The 26,573-nt window shown below is 29.9% G+C and overlaps 4 protein-coding genes and 1 long non-coding RNA gene across 7 annotated transcripts; 3 read left to right on the forward strand and 2 right to left on the reverse strand.

The window, feature by feature from the left end:
- On the forward strand, nt 1-10,620 carry LOC145185717 (alpha-parvin-like). Its single transcript, XM_090078587.1, has 12 exons — nt 1-194; nt 3,225-3,311; nt 5,857-5,927; nt 7,626-7,728; nt 7,799-8,061; nt 8,269-8,327; nt 8,410-8,429; nt 8,511-8,572; nt 9,232-9,300; nt 9,454-9,555; nt 10,055-10,127; nt 10,224-10,620. The coding sequence occupies exons 1-12, from the start codon at nt 44-46 to the stop codon at nt 10,298-10,300; spliced, it is 1,137 nt and encodes a 378-aa protein (XP_089934713.1). The 5' UTR covers nt 1-43; the 3' UTR covers nt 10,301-10,620.
- Nucleotides 10,621-11,409: 789 nt separating this feature from the next.
- LOC149892568 (eppin-like) lies at nt 11,410-13,003 on the reverse strand. 2 transcript variants are annotated; one of them, XM_090078589.1, is made up of 4 exons: nt 12,804-13,003; nt 12,033-12,185; nt 11,815-11,946; nt 11,410-11,675 (listed from the first exon to the last, which is right to left on the reverse strand). In XM_090078589.1, the coding sequence occupies exons 1-4, from the start codon at nt 12,916-12,918 to the stop codon at nt 11,494-11,496; spliced, it is 582 nt and encodes a 193-aa protein (XP_089934715.1). In that variant the 5' UTR covers nt 12,919-13,003; the 3' UTR covers nt 11,410-11,493. The 2 variants fall into 2 exon arrangements, with proteins under 2 accessions (XP_089934715.1, XP_089934714.1); XM_090078588.1 differs by having other exon boundaries at nt 12,033-12,188; nt 12,804-12,991.
- A 3,767-nt stretch (nt 13,004-16,770) lies between these two features.
- Nucleotides 16,771-17,263, forward strand: LOC149892569 (uncharacterized). Its single transcript, XR_016449606.1, has 3 exons — nt 16,771-16,886; nt 16,970-17,122; nt 17,215-17,263. It is a non-coding gene; the product is annotated as an uncharacterized LOC149892569 (long non-coding RNA).
- Nucleotides 17,264-19,383: 2,120 nt separating this feature from the next.
- On the reverse strand, nt 19,384-22,398 carry LOC145193306 (uncharacterized). Of its 2 annotated transcripts, none has more exons than XM_090079975.1 (4): nt 22,212-22,398; nt 20,285-20,437; nt 20,061-20,192; nt 19,384-19,921 (listed from the first exon to the last, which is right to left on the reverse strand). In XM_090079975.1, the coding sequence occupies exons 1-4, from the start codon at nt 22,324-22,326 to the stop codon at nt 19,740-19,742; spliced, it is 582 nt and encodes a 193-aa protein (XP_089936101.1). In that variant the 5' UTR covers nt 22,327-22,398; the 3' UTR covers nt 19,384-19,739. The 2 variants fall into 2 exon arrangements, with proteins under 2 accessions (XP_089936101.1, XP_089936100.1); XM_090079974.1 differs by having other exon boundaries at nt 20,285-20,440.
- Nucleotides 22,399-23,402: 1,004 nt separating this feature from the next.
- Nucleotides 23,403-24,999, forward strand: LOC149892570 (uncharacterized). Its single transcript, XM_090079674.1, has 2 exons — nt 23,403-23,469; nt 23,698-24,999. The coding sequence occupies exon 2, from the start codon at nt 23,717-23,719 to the stop codon at nt 24,272-24,274; it is 558 nt and encodes a 185-aa protein (XP_089935800.1). The 5' UTR covers nt 23,403-23,469; nt 23,698-23,716; the 3' UTR covers nt 24,275-24,999.
- Nucleotides 25,000-26,573: the final 1,574 nt, after the last annotated feature.

A 26,573-nucleotide genomic window follows, 5' to 3' on the forward strand; every position in this document is an offset into this window, starting at 1 on the left:
TACAAATGTTTTTTATTAAGGCAGGGAAATATAAATACAAAAGATGGCAACTACTCCGACGACACCAACAGGAAAAGTAAGCTCTTCAAACCTTTTACAGCCAGCAACACCAGTACGCACAAGTACATTGGATAAAAAAAAAGGTGGAATAATAGGAACATTAACTCGAAGATCGCAGAAATCAAAAAAGGAAGGTATTTAAAAGCTTCAATTGCTGCTATGAATTAAACTTGCCTGCTTTACTCTTGATAAATTTCCTAAAATTTAAGCATAAAATTTAAGCATAAAATATTTGTTTTTACAACCAACTGATTTAAAAAACTGGAAAGTATTCCAAAGTTTTTTGATAACTTTAATCAACACAGTTTAACTGCTCTATGATAAAAAACATGTCTTGTATACTACACACCACCTTAACTGACACCACTATCTTGTATTTTATACATCATAGAGTTGTCAGTTATTTTTATGGATCTAGATTAGGGTTATGTTTTTTTTTTAAAAGCTTGATGTGTTAAATGACGAGGAATCATGTGAAAGCAACAAAAGTAGGTTATATTTTGCTTAATTGTACGAAAACCTGACACCTTGATTTTCTAAGTAGTCTGGTATGGATACCTATATTTAAAAGTTTATAGGAGCTGAATGGTTTTTTGGATTTAGCATGAATGTCTACTGTATTCTTTTCAGCTCTTTCTCCGATAATGTTAGAATAGGAAACATCAATCACTTAGAGCTCATTAACCCAATGTTTTATAAGAACTTCAATGCTTTCTGACAACCAAAGACCAAGGTAGCAGGCTGTAGATTGCATCATAAATACACATTTAAATAATCTCTTCACTTAGGATTTTCTATTAAAAGTACTTCACCTCTGTTGTGTTTGTTGCTTGAAGAGAAATATATTTGTTGACAATGATGTGAATAAAATTTTAATTAAGATTTGGTTTTTGCAACAGCATAGGTATACAGAAGTCAAGTACACATTTCAATATTAGATCCAATAAATGATTTTGAAAACCAATATATTTGGTTGTCACAACTGCTATAAAATACAGGATGTTTTTATCCAACATATTAGTTGGATCACATACTATCATTGAAATATAATGATGATTTTCCATGGATAAAAGTTATCCAGAAGTTGCTTTATTTCAGTGAAAATGTCCTCAGAAGAACTACTTTACATACAAGAGTTCAAAGAATTATCTTACTGGTATGACTTACTTAACTGACATCTTGGATTTTCCTTATGTAATATCTTTTTACCATCAAAATGAAAGCTGAAATACCTTTTACGTTTAAGAATGTTTTTAATTTTGCAAGTCATTTTTTCACTGTCTTTAATAACTTGCTTACAAAGTCCAAGAACTACATGGAATTCTGTGAAAAGGGTAGGAAGCTGAATAGTACCTTTACTAGCTAAACTGTAACAAACTCAAGAATCCTGTCTTGTTGTCAGAAATAGTTTTTTTATGAAGAGAAGTAGCAAATTTTACATTTTGTTACATTTTTTAATTAGTCATATCAGTTTCATCTGAGAAAAAAATTTGGATAATCAGATTTGTTGTCAGTGTCATTATTGCCTAATTTTCCATGCATATTGTTAATACTCTGCTCACTTGATTTTTTACTCTGCAGCATTTTGATATGAATTGTAAAAAGAGATATATAATTTTGGCTGTAGTGTAACCAATACTATGTTGGGATTGAACTTGATTTACATAAAACTGTTTGTCCTCACTACACAATCAGTTTCCACCAGTTTTAGTGGCGTCAAAAACCATTGATACCATTTTCATTTAATTATACAATGCTAAGAAACAACCAGTAATATCCTTTAGAGGCAATGTACATAGTTTGCTTAAACAATGGTGTATCTGAGTGTCTTGTAACTTTATTTTTTATATTGTACTGTCATTTGATAGAATACTATCAATAACTTATTTGGATAACTTCCATACACTGTGATAATTACAAGTTAAATTGTGCTAAAAAACAAAATCATTTTGATATAAACACAATCAGAGCATTTAATTAAAAAAGTAAATAAAAGTTTAGAATTTTGATTTTCAAATTTTTTTATCTTTAATTCATTTCAACATTAAACACAAACAATCAACCTGGAAGTAGAAATGGTCCTTTTTACTGCATATGGCCTACATATTTGACCATTATAGTATAAGATATGCCAGATTTTTTTAAAATTAAAAAAAAAAAAACCAAAAAAAAAAACCACACAAATGTAATTTATTAACAAAAGTTCATAAGGAAAAAAAAAAAGTAGACTAAAGTTATCAAGAAAAAAGTTTTAAATTCAAAACCCAAACGTAGATCGTAATGTAGATTAATTGATCGTAATGTAGATTAATTGATCGTAATGTAGATTAATTGATCGTAATGTAGATTAATTGATCGTAATGTAGATTAATTGATCGTAATGTAGATTAATTGATCGTAATGTAGATTAATTGATCGTAATGTAGATTAATTGATCGTAATATTTTATTGAATCAAAGTATATTAAAATGAATGTAGTGCATAAAAAAAATGTGCTTAAAAACATAACTGCCAAAAAAACAATTACCAAAAAAAGTTTATTCCTTTATATATATATTAGAAATTTTTGAATTTAATTCTGTATAACATCTGTTACTAGTTTTTACTATTGAAGTAAAACAAGAATAACTCCCATCTAAATTGTAGCGAATAAACTTTTAATTTGCTACAATTTAAATGAGCAGTAAAAAATGGCCTTTTTCCCGGTTTCACTTTCTACCAATTCCAGTAAAAAAAACATTTTCAGCAGAAAATAGTTAATCTCCAGTAAGTAAATAAACCGCCAGCTATTAACACATTTTGCTCCAGTAATTTAATTAAAATTTAATTAAAAAAAATATTGGTTCCAGTAATAAAATTGTGTGTGTGTGTGTGTGTATTATATATTTATTGAAAACTCTAATAAAAATTAGTGACACTTATTGTAATGCTTTTAAAATAGTGTTTTTGATATCTTGAGATTTTTTCAGAGCATTCAAGTTACTGGTCAAACATGCATTTTGGTTATATGTCATCTAGACTGATGTCTAGATGACATATAACGAAAATAAATGCATGTTTGACAATTTTTGTCATCTAGACTGATGACATATCTAACATTCACAACTCTTTTTTTTTTTTTTTTTTTGTCTCTTATAAATATAAAATTATTATTTTTTATGAAGTTGCTGAATTAGAAGAACAAGGACGAAATGCTATAGAAGGGCCAAGTTCACCTAATCAAGAAATATCACCAGACTCATTTTTGCTAGGTTTGTACTTTTCTGTATTTTTTTATAAGAGTATTCTTCTTTGGAAAAAAATAGTAATTATTTTATTGCATTTATGTTGGTGTTAAAGAAAGTCTTTTGATTTAAAAACAATACCTTTTTCAGTAATTAAATTATTTTAATCCATCATTCACTCGCAATATAAATAATTAGTTTACTGTCATTAAATTTATGAAATTAAAAAAAAAAATTTCTTTTTAAATAGTAAGAGTAGCTGAAAGAAAAGAAGAAATCATTTATTTAATTTCATCATCCTCAGGGATGATGAAATTAAATAAATGATTGTTGTTTTCAAAGCACTCCCATTAATGGCATTCTCCAAGAATTCTTTTTTTACTATTGATATCCAATTGTCTATTGTAATACCAATATTGATAAGCATTTCCATGACTAGTTTGATTAATTCTAGGTGGCTTGAATTGCCCTCAACTGGGTGATGTAATAAAAGGCTCTAGGATCTAATAAAAGTTTTTTCAAATAAGCCTAAGACATGCATTCCTTACTTTTTTTTATAAGACATGCATTCCTTGAGAAAGATAGTGATGTCTCTATAAGTTTTCATCTCATCAAAATTTGAGGGATTTTTTTTCTATCTTTAAGTTTCGTTTTTTTAATTTGGATAAACTCGGCTGAAGAAAAATAGCTGATCTCTGGTTCCAACTCTGGAGCTGCAGCTCCAGTTTCAGCTTTAGCATCCTATTATCAAATTTCTTTTAGGTATAATTTGTTTGACTACAACCCAAAAATCCTGTCTTTAGTTCAGTTTTTGGCGATGGGGTTTAAAACTTTGAATGTTAAAGTGTCCAAATGTAGTCAAGTTGAAGACATTAGTTGAAGTGATATGCTTTATTATTTATATTTAAAATATGTCTCAAAATAAGTAATCTACAAAGATTTGATTTACAAAGACACCTAGTACCTACAAAGATAAATGCTGTTTTCATCTTTTTTAAATTCCCCTTCTTTAGTTTTATTAATGTTTCTTTAAATCATTTATTTGCTCTTCTGTAAACTTTCTTTGATTTCTAAATCAAATGTTGCCTCAGAATTCTGATATTAAGCTGCATTTTTTTTCTGATTTGATTTGCATATATAATCTCATTTGTTTTATTTCTTTTATTTTGACTGTCCTTTCCGTAGGATTCTTTTCTTTTCCATTACAATTTACTCGTAAATATTACTTTCTGGGTGACTTATATCTCTATCTACTTGGCAGAAGTAAATACCTGATGTTGTTCTGATGTTCATGTTTTAGCTTAACAGGGTGTTGACACTAATATTGGTATTTCCAGGGCTTACTAACATTTATTTAATAACCAGCTTGCCTCAGGAAACGGGATTTACACATTGAAAAAAGGTCTAGGAAGGAAAGTAGTTTGTATATTGCTAAATTACTTACATCCTCAACAAGCAATTAATTCTCAGTTCTTTTTATCATGTCAAATTTTAAGTTGCTTATAGAAATAAATATTGTAAAAAGAAAATTAATGATTTATAATATTTAAAAAGATAAAAAATGGGTTAAGCTTTTCAGTTTTTTAACCAAACATTTTATTGAAGAAGAAAAGCATCATCTCTTGCATCAGTTGCATCATACATTTACACTTATAGCATCATTATCTCTGAGGTGAAGCATACATCGGAAGTGAAGTTTGTACTGTTTGACAATTTTACTCGTTTTTCTAACAATTTCTCTGTAACTTTTACCAGTATGTACTGATAAAGTTAAGATTTTTGAATGTTTATGTAGAGTAATACCCATCTTTGTTTACCATGTAGTTTTAAATGCATCTTGATCATGTAAACATAGAGTCAGTGATTCCATTAAATATGACCAAGAATGTATATGGCAACTTCAATTGTAGATTTTGAATGTTGAATTTAAAACAACAGTCACCATTCCGACATTCAATAGTATTCTTATCAGCAGACAAAGCAAATTTGTATTATAAATATTAACATAAATATTGTATTCATTTTTTTTTTTGGGTGAAATACTAGAAATAGTTATTGATACCAGGTTTTTTTTTTTTTTTTTTTTTGACCTAAAAAAGATATAGTTATTTTTTTTATAATTGATAAATCAATGAGAAATGGAGTTTTCTTTTCGTTTGCAAATTTTTCAAAGGGATTAAGTATCATCAAATTGTAAACACTGTTTTAGTTTATTAGACCAATAGATTTCTTTTACTTTAAATGTAAAATCACAAAGAAGATATCCTTGGTACATTGCATATAAGTCTGTCACACATTTTAATGTACAGATTTGAACTGCAGATATAAAAAATGTTATGTATCTATTTATTATATGGAATTGTATATACTATAGACAAGTTTTAATTGGTTAAAATAAGAAAGCAGTTGCTTTAAGTTACAATAAAAACTGTAAGAAGGTTTAATGTCTGCTTTATACACTACATTTAACTAGTAATTTTATAAGTTGATGCTATAATTGAGGTCTATAAAATATTTGTTTAGTGAGGGTCAAGAGAGGTTTATAATTGAGGTGTTAAAAATATTTGTTTAGATGAGGGTCAAGAGAGGTTTATGGTGGAAAAAAACTCCCTTGAAGAACCAAAAGTTAAAGAACTTTGCGAGGTAACATTCATCCATAAGCACAACCATAAACTGTTCAAAGACTTTTGTCAAGTCAGAAATTTTATGTAGTTATGATCATATTTACATGTATTGTTTTATTTACATGAGCTAAAAATTGATCACTTAAATAGTAACATCATGTTTAAATTACTCTAAAAATGATATAATTTACTGTAAATAAAGATGAAAACTTTTAAACTATTGCTCATAAGAAGTTTATATTTTTGCTTCCGACTTTAATTTGAATTTTTCATTGAAACATGAATTTCAGTTTTCTCCTGCTTTAGTTTAATTTACAAAATAAATAAAAATCTTAATTAAAAAGTAACCTTTTTTTATAAAATTATAATCCTCAAAAAAAAGTTTTTGAGTTTCTAAGAATTCTTTTTACTTTAGGTTTGTTCGAAAAATAAAAATTTGAATGAATTGAAAACAATTTGAATGATTATTAAATGTTTTCTTTTTGATCTTGAAAATTTTCATAATCTTTTCATCAACAACAAAAAAATTGCTTCAAACTCTTGTTTAACATCATTTAAAATGGTTGATTGCAATGTAATGGTTTTATATCCACAGAGATTTACAAAAACAATGCTGTCTTTCCAATACACAGCAGAAAAGCGTAGACACTCTTCAAAATGATTTAAAATACCACAAGTTATTATAAAGAGTTGGAAAATTATTGAAGATCTACATTGTTTAGGTCATCCAATCAGTTTGGTTGCAACAGAGTGATTTTGCACAATTCATTCAAAAAAGAGTTATGACTGAGATGTACAAAAATAATTTTCTAAGAAATAAAGAAAACCACAGAAGAACTTGTTACGTCTTCATGATTTGATTTGCAACCCAATCGAATCATGGAAGAGCAATAGATGTGATTTTTAGTAACAAAATAAAAACTGAAATAACCTCTATTGATTTATGATCAGAAAATTGAGAAATAAAAAGTTTAATGAAAGCTGCATTGTTCAAAGGTTTGACTGGAATATTTCGACTTTCCATTTATCACATACATTGAAATTCTCAGTAATGAACTAAAGCATTCATTACGATTTCAATAAAAATAGATAAGTTCATATTTCATCAAGGTAATGCTATTTGTCATTGTGAAAAAGATTTGCACTTTAATGATTTGAAAGCAATACTATTAAAAGATGAAAAAGATAACCAATTAAAGATGGCCAGCTAACAGTGCAAGCTTGAATTTTATTGAAAATCTCTGGTTGTTGATTGGCAAACACAATGCAAAAGAGAGAGGCTTATTCAATCTACAATCTATTTAATGTCATAAAAAAACTTGAATTACTGCTTGATATGATGTAAAATGAAGTAGAGGCTTTATGTTTCTTAAAATCATCTAAGTTTTAGTACTCAGATGTTTTTTTAGAATTTTTTGAAATTATTCAACATGGTGAAGCTTAAAAAAGTCCTACGCCTTAAAAAAGTCCTAACTAACTAGTTAAAATAGTTAAGTTATTTTCCCCAAATGTTTATTTTATATATACAAAATTTGTCATTTCTTAAAATAGAACTTTCTTAAAGCATAAGGCTTTGTTAGGTCACACCATGGCAGTTACTTTCAAAAATAAAAAACATTTTTCTTTTAAAAAAGAGTTAACTTTTCTAAGTTCAATTATTTTTTTTCTTTTGTTTTAAAGTGAATTGTTTTATTTGAATTTTTTATTATTATTGTAGACTCTAATTGATTGGATAAATGATGTATTGGCAAGTGAGAGAATTGTGGTAAAGAATCTTGAGGAGGACTTAAATGATGGACAAATTCTAGCCATGCTTGTCGGTATGTCCATAAATGATTTTTAGTGTTTAGTTTGTCAGATAGTTTTGTCAACATTAAAATTTTATTGTAGAAAAATTAGCAAATATTGATCTTGGATCACTGACAGAAGTAACACAGGCAGTAGATATGCAAAAACTGAAACTTGGTCAACTGCTTGATGAGATCAACAAACTTTTAGCCCTGCCTCTAATTGGATCTCAGTCATGGAATGTTGAACTTATTCATTCAAAACATTTACCCGCTATATTACACTTACTTGTACAGCTAGCAAGACAATACAATTGTCCATACAAGCTTCCGAATAATGTTATAATTCAAGTCGTGGTTGTTCAAGTAAATATTTGATGAACATTCCATTTATATTTTGTTATATATAGGTTCTGTTTTTTATAATATTAAAAAAGAGTAAAACATTAAGACACCAATGTCGCTGTTTAAAAAAGTGTTTGTCGTGCAACTGAAACTTTTCTGTAGCCTTTTTTTGGTGCTATTAACAAACATTTCCCCCATGTAATAGAAACATTTCCTTCATTTTAATAGAAGCGAGATGGTATACTGAGGAGCAAAACTGTTAATGAAGATATAACAGGAAACTACAAGTAATTTGTTTATTTTTTTAATTTCATTTATCTAGTTCACAAAGTTTTGCTCAAATTAACTCTTTTTGTTTCAATTTTTTAGTGATCGGGAACAGAAAACAGGTATGAAAAATTTTAAATGTGACATTTTGATTTTTTTGATTTATAAGAAAGGGGGTTGTATTTTTTGTTATTGTTGTTTAGAACGGGACGCTTTTGACACGTTATTTGATCATGCACCAGAGAAACTCGCTGTTGTAAAAAAGGTATACCTTTTTATCTTCATTAAAAACTATTTAATGCTGATTAAGTTATGATTAAAAAGTTTATATTCAAAAAATATTTGAATAGTACATAAAAATCTTTGTATTGATTTATGTAAACTTTTAAAAACAGAAAGAATTGCAAATCACTAAACTTACTATTTTTACGAATGTTTAAGATCCTCTTTTTTTTTTTTTTAAATCAGAGAAGTTTTGATTTTAAAAAATATTGCAGCCAAGTTCTATACTCAAAAGGGTTGTATCAAAAAGTTATTTAGGTTAAAGCCACTATTTATTTTCCTTGCACTCTCTTGTACACAATATTAGGGTTAGGACCTTTTGTAACTCTTGTGTTTCTGTGTTACAAATCTACAACTTTTTTAAAATCTGGAATTTTGATTTTTACTCAATGTCGTTAAGTGTCTCATAACAAGTGTTGATGTCACAATTTTTAAAGTTTCAGACAAAACCATAAAATTTCAATCATGATCACAAAATTTTATTTATTTATTTTTTTTTAAGTTTTTTCGTTTCCCAAATAAGATATACCATCATGAATATCTATGAATCTTGGTTTGAAAGTCATTTTAAATTACAGAAGAGAAAAAAAAGTTTGTTATGTAAGTTTTCACATGCAAAAACCTTTTAATGTCTCTTTGTAGTCATTGCAAGGATTTGTCAACAAACACTTGAGCAAGTTAGATCTTCAAATTCAAAACCTGGACACACAAGTAAAAGTTTCATTTTTATAAATTATATAACAATAATATGTTTATAGTTTTGCTTTTATTATTTTGATTCTATAAAAGATTTTTTTTGGGTTTGAAAAAAGTAATAGATTTGAAGATATAAAGAGATTTAAACAGTTCACATGCTTTTTTTAGTTTAATGATGGAGTTAACTTTATCTTGTTAATTGGTTTACTTGAAGGGTATTTTGTTCCTCTGCATCAGTTCCACATGACACCACAAAGTAATCACCAAAAGGTTATACTTTTCTTTTGTTTTTTAAACTGTTATATAAAATATGGAGGTTACATAAAAGTGTAAACAAAATTTCCTTCACAGGTACATCTAGCTGAAAAATCAACTAAAAATTTTTAAAGCTAGATAATTAAGTAATTATAAATAATAAGATAATTAAGCTGTTAAGTGATCTGTTTTGATGATTTGAAAAAAAGAGTTGTAGAAAATCTGTTGGTTTTTTTTTTTGTTTTATTTTGTGTTTTCGAACTTATAATACCTTTGTGGTTCTATTTTGTCTTTAATTTTTAATGATTTTTCAAGATGATCTTGCAATACAAAACTTTCACATAAAAACGATTTTTTAAACGTATTGGCATAATAGAGGAGCTTAAAGAAATTTTCTGCAAGGTTTCTACGAACGAAAGGTTCAACCAATCAACGAATTCTTGAGCGCTCTTTTCTTTGAATATTACTTCCAAGTTTGTGTAACATAAATTACGATAAAAGATTTTTTTTTCAGGTGCACAACGTTCAATTTTCGTTGCAATTAATTGAGGATGCTGGTTTGCAAAAACCTCGCGTCATGCCAGCAGGTAGAAAAATATCACCTAATATAGTTGTTGCTTTAAACTATAACACGTATATTAGCTTCAAATTGTATGGTTTTTTTCTTCGTTTTTTTTTTTCAGAAATAGTGGATGGAGATTTAAAGTCAACTCTGCGCGTTTTATACACCTTATTTACAAAGTACAAGAATCTAAAATAAACAAATAACGTCGGCGATTACATGCTGATTAAATGCGTGAATCTGATCCGAATATATTTTATACTTTTCTCTGTGACTGAATTGTAAAAAAGATCTCTTTATGTAAATTACTCAAACCATGTACGGGTCATGTGTGGGTCAGTTATTTAAATAAAATTTTCAAATTTATACTTATTACTTTTATAATATTTTCATGGTTTGCGTGCGACCAAAACGCATCTTGTAAATATTTGTAAAACATTTTGTATTATTTTTTTGTTTGTTTGTTTTTGTTTATTTTCTTGTTTTAGGAAAATAAAAGAATTTCTCATTGAATAAAATGCTCAAACATCATTCCCTCTATCTAAGCTTTACATTTTCAATTGATGTAATGCATACACCATAGATCGACTCCAGTGCTTTAGTAAAAAGGAGCCACAATTGAAAATATTATATGTTAAATACACCTCTTCGTAGATTGGTCAATTCATTACAGTATTCAATAAATCAATTTTATTTTTTGCATTTACTATGAGAAACAGTAAATACAAAAAATAGAATTGATTTACTGATTCAGTTAATTATTGTATTCCTATTCTGGCCAATTTATGAAATGAGCAATAATGTCTTTACTTTTCTACGGAACAACATTCTAAGCCTTCAATAGTGTAAACATAAACAAAGAACATACAATCTGGACAGTTTAACTGTTTCCGTTCACTTTTTTTGTTTTTAAACAATAATTAAACTTCCTGATTTTATGTTGAATTTTGCTTATTTATCGTTCCCAGACTTCTAACAAGTGCATCAAAAATTTAAATAGGGCTAATTTAACAAACTAGAAAGCCATTGGCTTGTCTTTGGAAGCCAATTTTTTCTTGAAAAACATGTTTCTTAATCATGTTCAATATTTTAGTGGCGGGAATTTTTTTTTTAATGATTTGTGCGGTGACGGTACTTAGAGCGGGGATGTTGTTTAGTCTTTTTTGTTTTTTTAGGTTACTTTAGGGTGTTGGGTTGATGTGTGTAGTTCGTGTATATTTCGTGTATGGTTCGTGTAACACTAGACTTCTCGACTTTTGACACTCTGGACATACGTAAAACTTCTCGCTTCACTTAACACTCTCAAATATATAACTTTAGTATATTCTGTAAATATTTACAAGTCCTTTTCAAAAATAATTTCTCTCTTAAAGTTCTTACGTAAATACCATTTAGTATTTATTCCTCAGACAAGACTTCTCACAAGATTCCTTACTGTCGTATCTATTACCGTTTCCACCACATCCGCCGTAGTTAAATTCCATACATGTTTTTAGTGCGGCGTTGTAATACCACATAAAGAACAATGCTTCGCATGGACCAGTCTCGGGTTCACTAGAGCAATCTTTACGATCTAAAGTTGTAAAAGATATTCATTTACTTTCTAATTCCTCTTCTTTTGCTATAACTATCAAATAGGATTGAAGAACATTATCAGAGATTTAAAATAATAAATAAAAAATTGATAAACAAAATATTTACTCTAAAAATACCTTTGACACACTCAGCCTTACAACCGCAGTAATAGTTTGGTTGACAGGTGTATCCAACACCACAATTTAACTTAGAAACAATACATGGGTCAACCTTACATTGCACTATATTTTGAGGAATTCGCCTGCACACTACATTTGAAACAAACTGATGTTAAGATAGAGCAACTACACAAAAGCTGGAAAAAAGTCAAATATTGTAAAATAACATAACTTACCACAAATGCCTTTGTGTGCGTGAGGTGAGTTTTTCTTACAGACAAGATGGTCTTCACATACACCGTAAACATTGTTTGGTCCTCCACATTCCTCGCCTTCTTGTCTTTTAGCACAAACGTCGCAGCAACCACAGGGATCTTTTACTACAAGATCTTCTAGCAAAAAAGTTGTCAGAAGTTTAGTTTTAAGTTTCTCGGGCTTCACTTCGTTAAAGTTTTTAGTTTAGCAAAACGTAATTCAAACACGTAAATCAATTTAACGTTCCACTATGAGCTTGGCAGCAAAGTATTTTCGTCAGAGAAATAAACTAGTTATTTTGGTAAAAACACGAAAACTCATATTTTTTATTTCACAAGGCTTTTTAAACCAAAATTATGAGGTTGCTTTTTCTTTAGTTCTTAAACTGAAGGGGAAAAGAAGAAAACATTGATTCGGACGTTGTTGAAGAAACAAACGTTCTTGTTTAAACCTCAAGGTTTATGTTATTTCGTCATTTTAATGTCACAGTTTTTATCAATGTTGTAATTAGGATTTTGGTTAAAATCTTGTTTTCTTTAAAACGTCTCATTGTTTCACGTTATAGGTATTACAGGAATTAATTTGGTATTACATATTATTTGGTATTACATTGATTGTTGTGTAACTGGCGTTGTGTTGCCCATCATTTTCTCCGAAAAAAAAACAGCTGCACAAACTTTAACAAAGTTTGGCTGAATTTTACAACTTACTAGTTCCTAAAGTAATTTGAAAAAACCAAAGAAAATGCTTACCAGACTTGCAAAGAGGTTTAGCGCATCGCACCAGACTACAAGACACGCACGCTGTGTTTTCACCGGGTAATGTCGATAAAAAGCCGAGAAGAACAGCACCCACTAACGCAAGCATTTTTATTGAAAATGCATTATTCAACAACGACTTATATACTGCTTTTTTGTCACGTCAGCAAAAAAGGGAACTTTTGAGTACAATTAAAAAGTATATTTATCTGAATTACCAAATGCAAATTGATATTGTTAAATTCCGATTCGTTAATCTTACGTTTATTTTTAGAAATATCTTTCGGGTTCAATTTTATTGCGTAAATGTTTATTGCGTAAATTGTTTTTTCTTACAATTCTTACAAACTTTGTCAAAAAAAAAAAGACTAGTGATCAACCTTAATCGTCATCAGAAGACAATAAGTTAATAAACCCAAATGATAAAAACCCTTGCTTTTTTTGTTTCGGGTGTCTCTTTTTTCTTTTCAAAAATTGGCGAACAAATTTATTAAGTTGGTGTGCAATTAGTAAATTAAGTAATGCTATTTTAGTAAAAGTTTGTAACAGCGTGATATATGCTGCTGTGGTTTGTAATAGAAGATAAAGTGAGTAGACGAGAAAATAGTTTTTGGTTTAAGAATGCATTAGTTAAAAAAAGCCAAAGGTTAATCGACTAGCGTTGTTAGTGATCAGATGTGGAGTGGCTCTTGTACAATGGCTTTTTTCTTTTTGTAATCAAAACAAACGTTTGAGTCTATTAATCATTATTCGTGATCGTCATTTTATGATTATTTTTTTTTTTTAGATAAATATGCGTTTACAATAAAAAGTTTGCGTTGTGTTGCGTCTAAACGACTCATCAGGGATAATGCAATTAACATCATTGCACGTATCAAACGTCGAAGCTTTTATCTTCGTTTCCTTTGTTTATGCTATTTTGTGTTTAGTGCGTCAATTGTACAATGAAACCTATAATAAAACCTCAAATAAAGTTCTTGTAGTTAAATTTACATTTATTTATAGTTTAATTTAAATTTGTTAACGGCTAATGTTTAATTAACCTGTAAAATGGCTTATTACGATTTTATTGGCTTTTTATTTCGACAGCACCAACAAACTCAGCAATGATTCAAGCACTAAAGTTGTTTTCTGAAAATGTTTTGTTGTCGGATTTGTTGACTCCAAAGCCAAAAAAAAAGATGATTCTCAAATCACATCAGAAAGATTTTAATGGGTTTAAACAATTCTCTCAACAGAATCATTTCCATTGCTGGATAGAGTACTTAACCTGTTTAAAAAATAACTTAGGAAATAGGGGGGGGAGTTCACTACTTTTAACATTTTTACAATGACAAACGAAAGTTGTTGTGAATTCTGTGAGAATTATGCAATAATATTTAAAACGGGACACCAATCAATGAAGTTATAGTTAAATTAGTTTGCTGATTGAATTTCATATTTAAGGCAAAAGAAAGTTTAAAAATCTGAAAAGATTCATCTTACATGAGATCCACAACTACTTTAGTTGAAATGTATGATCCTACAAGAGGATGAGAAAGGTGGAACAAGTTCCCAGGGCCCCTCAAATCTTGGAGACCCGGTAAGAAATGTTAACCAATGTGCCTTTTTTATTTATTTATTTTTGTTTTCTTACACAGCAGACAACTATATTTATGGTGAAAATTTACCCATAAATGAGCAGTTAATGAAGAAGTTAATGAAGTCTTAGAAGTTGTTTTGTTTTTTGGAATATTAGATTTTCCCGCAGAGATTTACAAAAGAATCTTTTATGATCGTACAAAAGAATCTTTTGTCCGATCATAAATATAAACAACGAGCAAGAACAACTTTTGTTAACTGAAATAAAATCTTTGTCCACTTTTTTTCGTTACATTTTTGTCAACTGAAATAAAATTTCTTTTCTTCTTAAACTTTTTGCTTATGCTGATTTCAATAACATCTACCGTATTCATAGCAACAATAGAAACGAGAAAATTCATAGCTAGGGAAAAGAAAAAAAATTTTCTGGAGTAAAAACTGATTAAGTTTTCCTTTTTTGAAAGTAATTTTCAACTAAGAATTTTCCGGAAAAAAATTGATGAATAAAATAAATCTTAATTAAAAATGTTTATTGTCGGCGAGGAGAGTGGAGAGTGTTACCCCGTTCTTAAAATTTCAAATGGAATAATCAAAGCTTTTGATATTTAACTAAAAGAGAATTTGACAATTGAAAATCCTCCGGACTTACTTGGAACCAAATCTAAAGTGAATTTATTTGAATCTTTTTTAGTTAGGCTTATTTTGACCAAAGTTCTTACTAAGATTCAGGTCAAGATTATCTAAAATTTGCTGTTCGATTTAAAAAAAATTATTGAGCCACGAGTTACAACTTTGAAAGTAGAGCTCAGTAAAGATAAACAAAGGAAGAAAATAAAATCCAAAGTACACACTGGACACTGGACATTGGACTTCTCGAAGGCTTTAAACGAGAATAAACTTTTTTTTTTGTTTGAGAATATTTTTGTTTTAGTCAGCGTTGTAAATGTTTCTTTTTTTCAAATGGAGAAATTTGAACATTACATAGTTTTGAATGATATATTCAATCTAATATAGAAAAAAATAAAAAGTATAAATAAAGTAAATTTATGATTTTGCATGAATCAAAGAAAGGTGAGAAGCTCTAACCTAGAAAGAGAACATCAATAAAGATACGAATATTTTTGAGGAAATCACCCATTTGAAATCAATTTGTAATGCCAATTATTCGGAAAACTGATTTAGAAAAGTTCTGGACGTCTTCTCGTAATGGGGCGGCTATGCTCTCAGTACCACTTTATTTGAAAGCAGTTTGCTCAACGTTATTTACTTTGAGCATTCCGTCTGTCAAAACCATGACCGAATTACAGACAACTGCAAAAAATCATTACAGAAGACTAAAAAATGCAAAGATTCATTACAAGAAGCAAAAAATCATTACAGCGGATGATACAAGTAAACCAGCAGCATATTTTAAAAGTCTGTGAAGTAGCCATCTCAATGTTTGGCAGAGGAAAAGTGATCATTTTGCAAAAAGAGCCTCACTTGGATCTAGATGAAAAGGGTCATGAATTGCTTGGTTTAATAAACTATTATGTCCAAAGTCAGCAATACGAGTTTGTTCATTTCTTTTTACTGAACTTTTGCGTTTGTGTATGTGTGTATATATATATATATATATATATATATATTTACGAATAATCGCCCATTTTAAATCAATTTGTAATACCAATTATTCCATCAAAGATTTATCGCCTAGCGTTTTTCGGAATAAGATTTGATAATTAAGAATTGATAGTGTATTTCCAAATACGGTGATCACCCTGGAAATTTTTTTTTGCGTACAAATACCAATTGCTGGGGTAGAAACTTAAAGCTAAAGGGCACATAATACGTTTCAATAATTGCAGAGGTAGAAAAAACATTCAACATTCTTAGTCTTAGATGTGCAATGTTGCAAAATTGGTTGAATGATTTGGAAACTTTATTCATATATATATATATATATATATATATATATATATATATATATATATATATATATATATATATATATATATATATATTAATGCCTATATACATATATATATTGTGCTTATGTATCAAAAAGGCGTAATTGATTTAGAAGTGTCAATTTTAATACGAAAGTTGATATTAAGTCTAGAATAGATCGCTCAATCAGCAGAAATTATTAATTTGAAGACGAATATTGATCCAAACTACAAATTTGAGAATGACACTGGAGTTATACCGAGCAGTCAGTAGACGGACTTGAACACACCTAGAAACGTCAAGCTAAAAAAAAATATTAACAATGGCTAGAAATAGGAGAATTATGCTAGAATGAATTGTTCATTCAGGAGAGATTCTCAATTATAAAACGAATATTAATGCAGGCTAGAAATTTGAAAATAAGACGGCAGTAACACCGGGCAGTCAGTAGTAACACCAGGCAGTCAGTAGTAATACCGGGCAGTAAGTAGTTGGACATTTTTAACCAATGAGGAATTTTTAAAAAAATAGATACGAATAAAAGCTAGAAATTTTGAGGATTTTGAGGTTAGAATAACATCTGAAACAAATATTTTCCCACTTAGAAACCTTAATGATTTTTACCCATTTAAAAATGTCCATTTTAATAGTAGATTTTAAACGAGTAGTCAGTAAATGGATGTTAACACGCTTGAAAATTGCACCAACCAGTCAGTAGGAGAACTTTAAACCACAAGGAACATTGAGATAACTAAAAAACAAAAAGATAGAGCTTTATTCAGGACATAATGTTACGGAAAAAGGTATCCGGACAAACTATTTTTAGATATAATTCTATATTATAATATAATATTAAATGAAGGAAACCTCATACTGTTAAATATTTTTTTTGTAGCTCTCGACAATTTCTATCTAAGTGTACCATCAAACATTTACTACACTAGGTAAGTAGACGAGAATGTAAATTCTCTTTTTAGTAATAATCTAATTGAAGAAGAAAAAGCTATCTTGCACCTATGTTAAGAAAACCATTAAAATCTTCAAAATTCAATCCAAATTTTATAATTAGGAAAGCTGACAACGGAGGGTTTCCTTTTTTTTTGATCACTGCCTCAAACCGAGGACGGAAGGACTGACAGATGCTGATTAAATGGTTTCTTGAAATTGAGTTCCAAGCACTTTAGTGACTTGACACTTGAGTGGGCCTTTTTTCAACCCTTATTCTCTACTACACTTCTTACACTGTAATCAAGGGGATTCAGGTACGGGCTGGATGGTGGCCAAAAGTGTTTGGGCTAGATATTAGCTATATTGCCCTAAAGATGTTGTTGGCTTTTTCTAGACCCATGACAAAGTGAAAAATTGAAAGATGTAACTGGTTTCTGGGACTGTCTTCTTCAACTATAGCACCACATAACGTTTTAGTAAGCTGATATACTCATCAGAGAAAACTTTTTCTTTTTCTTTGATGTAGGTTGGTAGACATTTCTCTCAATTAGAAGCAATTATTCATTGAATCATTACAGACCGAGGGTGCTTGGTGTGACACACAGGTGGGGCTCTGTCACCCTTCTACACAATGAATCCATCATTTCGTCTATTGAATCCATCATTTCGTCTACTGATCACACAGTAAACACTAAAACATTTTTCATCTGAGAAAATTTTGACTGTTGACGAAGCATGGCTTTTCAGCTGATTCAAAAGCTCTAATCTCAAAGTTTTTAGCTTTTCTTTCAAAAGTTGGTAAGTAGGTCGGGCCACACTCTCTTTTCCGAGTGTTTTTAGAGCTCTTTGGACTGTCTTCTCATTAACAATGAACAGTTATGTTGACTTTCTGATGGATATAGTAGAATTCTTTTCAACATGCTTTTTAAGCTTTTCTGTGAACTTTTTATCGAATTTTTTGTTCACTGGAGAGGGCATTTGGCTCTCTCAGCACTGTCACGTTTTTTCACTTTGTAAAATGTTGTTTTAGACACTTCAGAAATACAAATCATTTTTCGTGCAGGCAAACCGGGGTGAATTGAATTTAAAACTTCGGTTCTTTTGGCTTCCATTGTAAAAATTTCAACAAAAGTTTTTTTATTCACAATTTTATTCACATCGACGTTCATTTAAGACGTTCTATCTAAGACGTTCATTTAAGACGTTCTATCTAAGACGTTTATTTAAGACGTTCTATCTAAGACGTTCATTTAAGACGTTCTATCTAAGACGTTCATTTAAGACGTTCTATCTAAGACGTTCATTTTAACATTGAACCAACAAAATCGAATTGCAGAAGTACTTTTTTCGTTACATCACGAAACCTAGACAAAAAAATAGATCGGCAATCGCTACCGCACCTTGTATTTTCAATATGTGATAAGGTTTTCTTGATGTTTTAGTTTTCTCATCTTCCCTCCTCACAATACCATTACCTCCTTACAATAGTACCATTACCTCCTCACAGTAGAGCCAATAAAATGCTTTATATCAAATTCATCTCTAAATCTCAATCTTCTTGTAACAATCAGCAGTAAGATTAGCAATAATTCTATATGAATAAACCATCTTTTATATCCAAAGGACTACAAAGCAAACAAACGTTACAATTTTCTTACTAATCTCGGGACTGGTAATGCGAAGCGAGCCTTATTACGTAAGATACAAATCATTTATGGCCTTGAAATCGAAATTTATTTTGTAACGCAGACCCTTACTTCTCAATATTAAAGTCTTAATTCTTTAATACAAATCGAATTCTTTCTTCTTAAAACTAATTTTTTTTAGGATTTGTAGCTTAGCTTAAAAGTACAGAGTTTTTGTCTAAACATTTGGTTTGCGTGAGTGAGTGCGTTCATAGCATCGCGCAACATTTTCTGTTGCATTTTCCTCCATTTTTTTAAATGAAAATTTCGCTTTTATAATGAAGAGAATTGCCAGGGAGCGAATTTGTCAAAGCTATCGTTTAAGTTTGTCGTTAAAGTTACAAACATGGCCGTTTCATTAAGTTAAAATCAATCTGGTGCGTTTTCATAACATTAGTTATTAAATTCTAAAAGAGAAATTAATGCAATGCTAAAAATTAATGCTAAAAAATTTATTGTGCATTAAAGTTTCGGAAAGTACCAAAAAACAAATATTTAGCATAAATTATGCGTGTGAGACAAGCTTTAACTATGACCTTATTTTTGACACATTTAATACATTCCTACAGATATTAATTTCTAAAATATATCGACGAGAAACTATACAGCAACTTCCAGCCCTCAAATTGAACATAACACAGCAATAGAACATCTCAACTTGAACATATAACACATCGACAAATCTCCAACGACATTACGAAACTTTTATTTTTATTTTCGCTACATTAGAATTACTGTTCATCAGTTCTCTTTGTTCAAGTTTTTTGTAAAGAGGTCGAAATACCTTTTAGTATGCATTTCTCAAACAAGATTTCTCACAAGATTCCTTACTATCGTATCTATTACCGTTTCCACCACATCCGCCGTAGTTAAATTCCATACATGTTTTTAGTGCGGCGTTGTAATACCACTTAATGAACAATGCTTTGCAAGGACCAGTATTGAATTCACTAGAGCAATCTTTACGATCTAAAGTTGTAAAAGATATTCATTTACTTTCTAATTCCTCTTCTTTTGCTATAACTATCAAATAGGATTGAAGAACATTATCAGAGATTTAAAATAATAAATAAAAAATTGATAAACAAAATATTTACTCTAAAAATACCTTTGACACACTCAGCCTTACAACCGCAGTAATAGTTTGGTTGACAGGTGTATCCAACACCACAATTTAACTTAGAAACAATACATGGGTCAACCTTACATTGCACTATATTTTGAGGAATTCGCCTGCACACTACATTTGAAACAAACTGATGTTTAGATAAAGCAACTACACAAAAGCTGGAAAAAATCAAATATTGTCAATTGTCAAATTCCGTAACTCACCACAAATGCCTTTTTGTGCGTAAGGGGAGTTTTTCTTACAGACAAGATGGTCTTCACATGCACCGTAAACATTGTTTGGTCCTCCACATTCCTCGCCTATTTGTCTTTTAGCACAAACGTCGCAGCAACCACAGGGATCTTTAACTACAAGATCTTCTAGCAAAAAAGTTGTCAGAAGTTTAGTTTTAAGTTTCTCGGGCTTCACTTCGTTAAAGTTTTTAGTTTAGCAAAACGTAATTCAAACACGTAAATTAATTTAATATTCTGCTTTTAGTTTGGCAGCAAAGTATTTTCGTCAGAGAAATAAACTAGTTATTTTGGTAAAAACACGAAAGCTCATATTTTTTATTTCACAAGGCGTTTTAAACTGAAATTATGAGTTTGATTTAAAAATGGACTTTTTAAGCGATCATTAGTTAATTGAAATCAAACGGACTTGTGGCAAAATAATGTGTAAATTGAACAATCGGTTTTGGTTTACGACGTTGTTGTGTAACTGTAGGTACGTGTGCAAAATTTTTAAACTATTCAAATATTTAATTATTACACATCATTGTAAAGAGCTTTAAATCAGTATTACAATGGTGAAAATTTCATAAAAACTAATCATTCTACTAAATGTTATGCCCATTTAAGTGACAAAAATTTATTGTAAGGAATGCTTAAGAAAACTGCAACTAACTTAAAAAATTAGCGTTCGGTTTACGGTGGTTTTATAATAGAACTTCGTAATTTAGTTTTCAACGCATGACTAAGCCTTGGTTATATTTTTATTCAACTAATAACAGAGTATGGTTTTGTGTTTGTGTGTGTGTGTAAATCACGTTTTGAATATTTTTAAAAAATCACCAATACCGTAGATTTCCCTAATTCCGAACAAAATCGCACTTAAAGTTGAATAACTCCGCTTGCTTTTTGAATTTAATATTAATTTATTTGAATAAATAAATTTTTGACTTTTTTTTTTCAGATAAATAATTACCATCAAATTCTACATCGAACAGTACGCAATTTAAATTGCCTTTCTTTTTTTAAGTCAGTTTCATATTGTTGGTTCTTCAAGGTTTTAAAAAGTGTTTTGCTTGCAATTAAAAAATTTGATGGTAGCAATATATATTTTCAAAATATTTTTTCATATTCTCATTACCCTTGTCTTCCAATTTATTAATCAGTTTTCCTTTTAAAAATCCCATAAAATTAAAAGATGTAACTATAAGTGAACTAAAGCTGTTCGGAATTAGGGACTGTTCGGAATTAGGGAAATCTACGGTATTTTAAATAAAGTTTCATTTTTCTAAAAAAACAATTTTTAATGAATACAAAAGTCAAATATACAAAATGTTCATAATCGTGAATCCCCCCCCCCCCCCCTTCCAACCTCTACAACAGAAGAATATTTGGTACCTTTACTGCGTGCAAAAATAGAATATGAGCGTGTCATTATTTTTTAATGAAATTTGGCAGGTACATAGAAAATAGATATATAAAATTGATTCAAAAGTTAGAAAAAAAAACCATTATCCCTTCAATGTCAATTCACTTCCAGAACAGGAATGAAGTTTTCAATAGCAATGAAATCACTAAAAACGTTAGTAACCGCAAAAAAAAAAAAAAAAACTGCAATAAACTTACAACACTCTACTTTTAAAATATTATCTAAATCAATATCAAATTCTAAAAAAAAAAGACAAGAAAAATCCATTCTCACGACACCTACCTCGAGTACGCGATGAAAAAATGGTCACAGATTTTATCTTTAAAATCGGTGCCGTAAATCGCAGATACACAAATACCTAGTAACTGGCGTTGTGTTGCCCATCATTTTCTCCGAAAAAGAAACAGCTGCACAAACTTTAACAAAGTTTGGCTGAATTTTACAACTTACTAGTTCCTAAAGTAATTTGAAAAAACCAAAGAAAATGCTTACCAGACTTGCAAAGAGGTTTAGCGCATCGCACCAGACTACAAGACACGCACGCTGTGTTTTCACCGGGTAATGTCGATAAAAAGCCGAGAAGAACAGCACCCACTAACGCAAGCATTTTTATTGAAAATGTATTATTCAACAACGACTTATATACTGCTTTCTTGTCACGTCAGCAAAAAAGGAAACTTTTGAGTACAATTAAAAAGTGCATTTATCTGAATCACCAAATGCAAATTGATATTGTTAAATTCCGGTTCGTTAATCTTATGTTTATTTTTAGAAATATCTTTTGGATTTAATTCTGGTGCGTAAATGTCATAACTAATTGTTTTTTTTAACAATTTTTACAAACTTTGTCAAAAAAACAACAACTAGTCATCAACTTTAATCGTCAATCAGAAGACAATGAGTTAAGGAAACCCAAATCAAAGACCGCTTACTTTAAGAATCACTTAATTGATTTTAGTTACCAACAAACCAATCATCTTACTCAATTTTAGTCAATCATATTACCTTGTTTTTTTTGTTTCAGGTGTATCTTTTTTCTTTTCAAAAAATAGCGAACAAATTTATTAAGTTGGTGTGCAATTAGTAAATTAAGTAATGCTATTTTAGTAAAAGTTTGTAACAGTGTGATATATGCTGCTGCGGTTTGTAATAGTAGCCGAGAAAACAGTTTTTGGTTTAAGAATGCATTAGTTAAAAAAAGCCAAAGGTTAATCGACTAGCGTTGTTAGTGATCAGATGTGGAGTGGCTCTTGTGCAATGGCTTTTTTCTTTTTGTAATCAAAACAAACGTTTGAGTCTATTAATCATTATTCGTGATCGTCATTTTATGATTATTTTTTTTTTTAGATAAATATGTGTTACAATAATAAGTTTGCGCTGCGTTGCGTCTAAACGACTCATCAGGGATAGAGCAATTAACATCATTTCATGTATCAAACGTCGAAGCTTTTATCTTCGTTTCCTTTGTTTATGCTATTTCTATACATTTTGTGTTTAGTGCGTCAATTGTACAACGAAACCTATAATAAAACCTCAAATAAAGTTTCTATAGTTAAATTTACATTTATTTATAGTTTAATTTAAATTTATTAACGGCTAATGTTAAATTAACCTGTAAAATAGTGCAGCAGATTAACATAACAATTGTGCAAGAGTGGATAAAAGCATGTAGCTTTTTTTTTTTTTAGATTTAGAAAATAAGTATCCAATGCATTTAAGATATCGTGGCGCGTCAAGTTTTATCAAAAAGGTATGATAAACGAGCTGGAAAAAGATAAAGAATAATTACGTCACTTTTCACGGAATATTTTTTTTAGTAACAAAATTTTTAACAAAGTACCGTTTAATTACCGCATAGTCTAAATTTATCCAATCATATATATATATATATATATATATATATATATATATATATATATATATATATATATATATATATATATATATATATATATATATGTATATATATTATTCCTAGGCCTCTATACATATATGTTATGGCCGAGCGATATATTGTTGCACATCCTATTTCTACGGAGAATGAGGTTTTCGACAGACCTAATCTGATTGACTGGGCAAAGTGTATTTTCTGCCAAAGTACCTCAGCAAACAAGTTCATATGCCCCACTAATTCTAAGCGTTCGGATCGTTTGACCAGTTACAAATCACTTGCCGAAATCTTACCACAATTTGTGCTGGCAGATTTGCTACCGTTTGGATTTTATATTCAGCGATTAGATGATGGCAGTGGCTTTGAAAGTACTTTGATTGCGAACAAAGCTAAGTGGCATAAACCCTGCAGAATGTTTTATTATTCCACTGAACTCAATCGAGCAGCTAAACGTTTTCGTTACACATCCCTAGCTGCAGAGGGTGAATCCTTATTAAATGAAGCCCAAGCACTTAATGTTGACCACAGTTCATTTAGGCGATCAATATCAAGTGATATAAGAAAATCAAATTTGGTTTACACACAACCGACTTGTTTTACTTGTAATACCAATGAGTCAAAAGACTCATTGCACAGCATTTGTACCACGGGTCTGGATATTTAAGTCCGCAAGTGTGCTATTACCTTGAGTGATTCTACATTATTGACCAAGTTAAGCGACACAGATTTAATTGCTCAAGAGGCTAAGTATCACGCTAAGTGTCTCAATGACCTGTACAACAAAAAACGTGCTTTTGATAGACGTATGCGTGCTGAAACGTAGCAAGTAGAAGATGAAGTTGACTGTGAACATGGTATTGTTTTTGTTCAGCTGATAGTTTACATTGAAGAAACAAGGTCAGAGAATGGTATCACACCTATCTTCAAACTAGCTGATCTAGCTAGACTATATGCTGATCGCTTGTCCCAACTAACTGAAATTAGGCTACCAACTTAGCGTATGCATAGCACACGTTTGAAAGAAAACTACAAGCCCATTTTCCTAAAATGCATGCACAACAGGAAGGTTGAGATGTTTTACTTATTTTTAATTGTGACGTTGGCCCAGCACTTTTTAAAGCCAGTCAATATGACTGTGATCGTGATGCAGTGTGTTTGTCAAGGGTTGCGCAGATTATAGGCATCCAATATGGATGACGCTTCCTGAAGCTGATAAATAGTGTCCTGAGTTAATTCAGTGCGGATGTAAGGCAGGTTGTACAACACGCCGCTGTAAATGTGTTCGTAATAGCTTAAAATGTACTGCTCTTTGCAGTTGTCAAGGAGAGTGTACCAGAGATTGAAATGTAACAATGTATAGATTAAAATTAACTAATATGCTTATTAAAAGATGTTTTCGCTTCTTAGCTGCTTTGAACTTTTGTATTGAGTTACAAGTTTTTTAAAAATATTTAATAAAAAAATTTAAAAATTTTTTTTAAAAAAAAAACAGGGAGGAAGGGGGTATTTCTTGGGCAAGAGGGCCGTACCCAAGCCCCTTTCCCACTCATTGGTGCATATGCGATCAATGTATACTTCGAGTGATCTACCATCCCTTAAATTTTGGCCAAGATTAGTTTAACAGATTAAAATTTAATAAGGATTTTATAAATCCAAGATGGCGGCAACTGCCATCATGGTTTCAAGACAGTTCTGGTCATGCTATGCTTTGCCACCATATCTTAAAATGATCAGCATAATTTTCTGAATTTTTGGTGAAAATTTCATGCTTTTATCCACTTTTGCACATTTTTAATGCTAATCTGCTGCACTAAAATGGCTTATTACGATTTTACTGGCTTTTTATTTCGACAGCACCAACAAACTCAGCAATGATTCAAGCACTAAAGTTGTTTTCTGAAAATGTTTTGTTGTCGGATTTGTTGACTCCAAAGCCAAAAAAAAAGATGATTCTCAAATCACATCAGAAAGATTTTAATGGGTTTAAACAATTCTCTCAACAGAATCATTTCCATTGCTGGATAGAGTACTTAACCTGTTTAAAAAATAACTTAGGAAATAGGGGGGGGAGTTCACTACTTTTAACATTTTTACAATGACAAACGAAAGTTGTTGTGAATTCTGTGAGAATTATGCAATAATATTTAAAACGGGACACCAATCAATGAAGTTATAGTTAAATTAGTTTGCTGATTGAATTTCATATTTAAGGCAAAAGAAAGTTTAAAAATCTGAAAAGATTCATCTTACATGAGATCCACAACTACTTTAGTTGAAATGTGTGATCCTACAAGAGGATGAGAAAGGTGGAACAAGTTCCCAGGGCCCCTCAAATCTTGGAGACCCGGTAAGAAATGTTAACCAATGTGCCTTTTTTATTTATTTATTTTTGTTTTCTTACACAGCAGACAACTATATTTATGGTGAAAATTTACCCATAAATGAGCAGTTAATGAAGAAGTTAATGAAGTCTTAGAAGTTGTTTTGTTTTTTGGAATATTAGATTTTCCCGCAGAGATTTACAAAAGAATCTTTTATGATCGTACAAAAGAATCTTTTGTCCGATCATAAATATAAACAACGAGCAAGAACAACTTTTGTTAACTGAAATAAAATCTTTGTCCACTTTTTTTCGTTACATTTTTGTCAACTGAAATAAAATTTCTTTTCTTCTTAAACTTTTTGCTTATGCTGATTTCAATAACATCTACCGTATTCATAGCAACAATAGAAACGAGAAAATTCATAGCTAGGGAAAAGAAAAAAAATTTTCTGGAGTAAAAACTGATTAAGTTTTCCTTTTTTGAAAGTAATTTTCAACTAAGAATTTTCCGGAAAAAAATTGATGAATAAAATAAATCTTAATTAAAAATGTTTATTGTCGGCGAGGAGAGTGGAGAGTGTTACCCCGTTCTTAAAATTTCAAATGGAATAATCAAAGCTTTTGATATTTAACTAAAAGA

The sequence above is a fragment of the Hydra viridissima genome, unplaced genomic scaffold (genome assembly GCF_058129835.1).
Source record: "Hydra viridissima isolate aposymbiotic clone 2 unplaced genomic scaffold, HvirCarnegie_v1 scaffold_2, whole genome shotgun sequence".
NCBI lineage: Eukaryota > Metazoa > Cnidaria > Hydrozoa > Anthoathecata > Hydridae > Hydra > Hydra viridissima.

Coding starts and splice junctions, on each gene's coding strand:
- LOC145193306 (XM_090079974.1), bottom strand. CDS start 22,326: ATGCTTGCGTTAGTGGGTGCTGTTCTTCTCGGCTTTTTATCGACATTA. Junction 20,441..22,211: donor TAAACCTCTTTGCAAGTCTG/GTAAGCATTTTC, acceptor CTTTTTTGCTAG/AAGATCTTGTAGTTAAAGAT. Junction 19,922..20,060: donor TAAGGCTGAGTGTGTCAAAG/GTATTTTTAGAG, acceptor TTACAACTTTAG/ATCGTAAAGATTGCTCTAGT.
- LOC149892568 (XM_090078588.1), bottom strand. CDS start 12,918: ATGCTTGCGTTAGTGGGTGCTGTTCTTCTCGGCTTTTTATCGACATTA. Junction 12,189..12,803: donor TAAACCTCTTTGCAAGTCTG/GTAAGCATTTTC, acceptor CTTTTTTGCTAG/AAGATCTTGTAGTAAAAGAT. Junction 11,947..12,032: donor CGCACACAAAGGCATTTGTG/GTAAGTTATGTT, acceptor TTTCAAATGTAG/TGTGCAGGCGAATTCCTCAA.
- LOC145185717 (XM_090078587.1), top strand. CDS start 44: ATGGCAACTACTCCGACGACACCAACAGGAAAAGTAAGCTCTTCAAAC. Junction 195..3,224: donor GCAGAAATCAAAAAAGGAAG/GTATTTAAAAGC, acceptor TTTTTTATGAAG/TTGCTGAATTAGAAGAACAA. Junction 3,312..5,856: donor ACCAGACTCATTTTTGCTAG/GTTTGTACTTTT, acceptor ATATTTGTTTAG/ATGAGGGTCAAGAGAGGTTT.
- LOC149892570 (XM_090079674.1), top strand. CDS start 23,717: ATGGCCGAGCGATATATTGTTGCACATCCTATTTCTACGGAGAATGAG.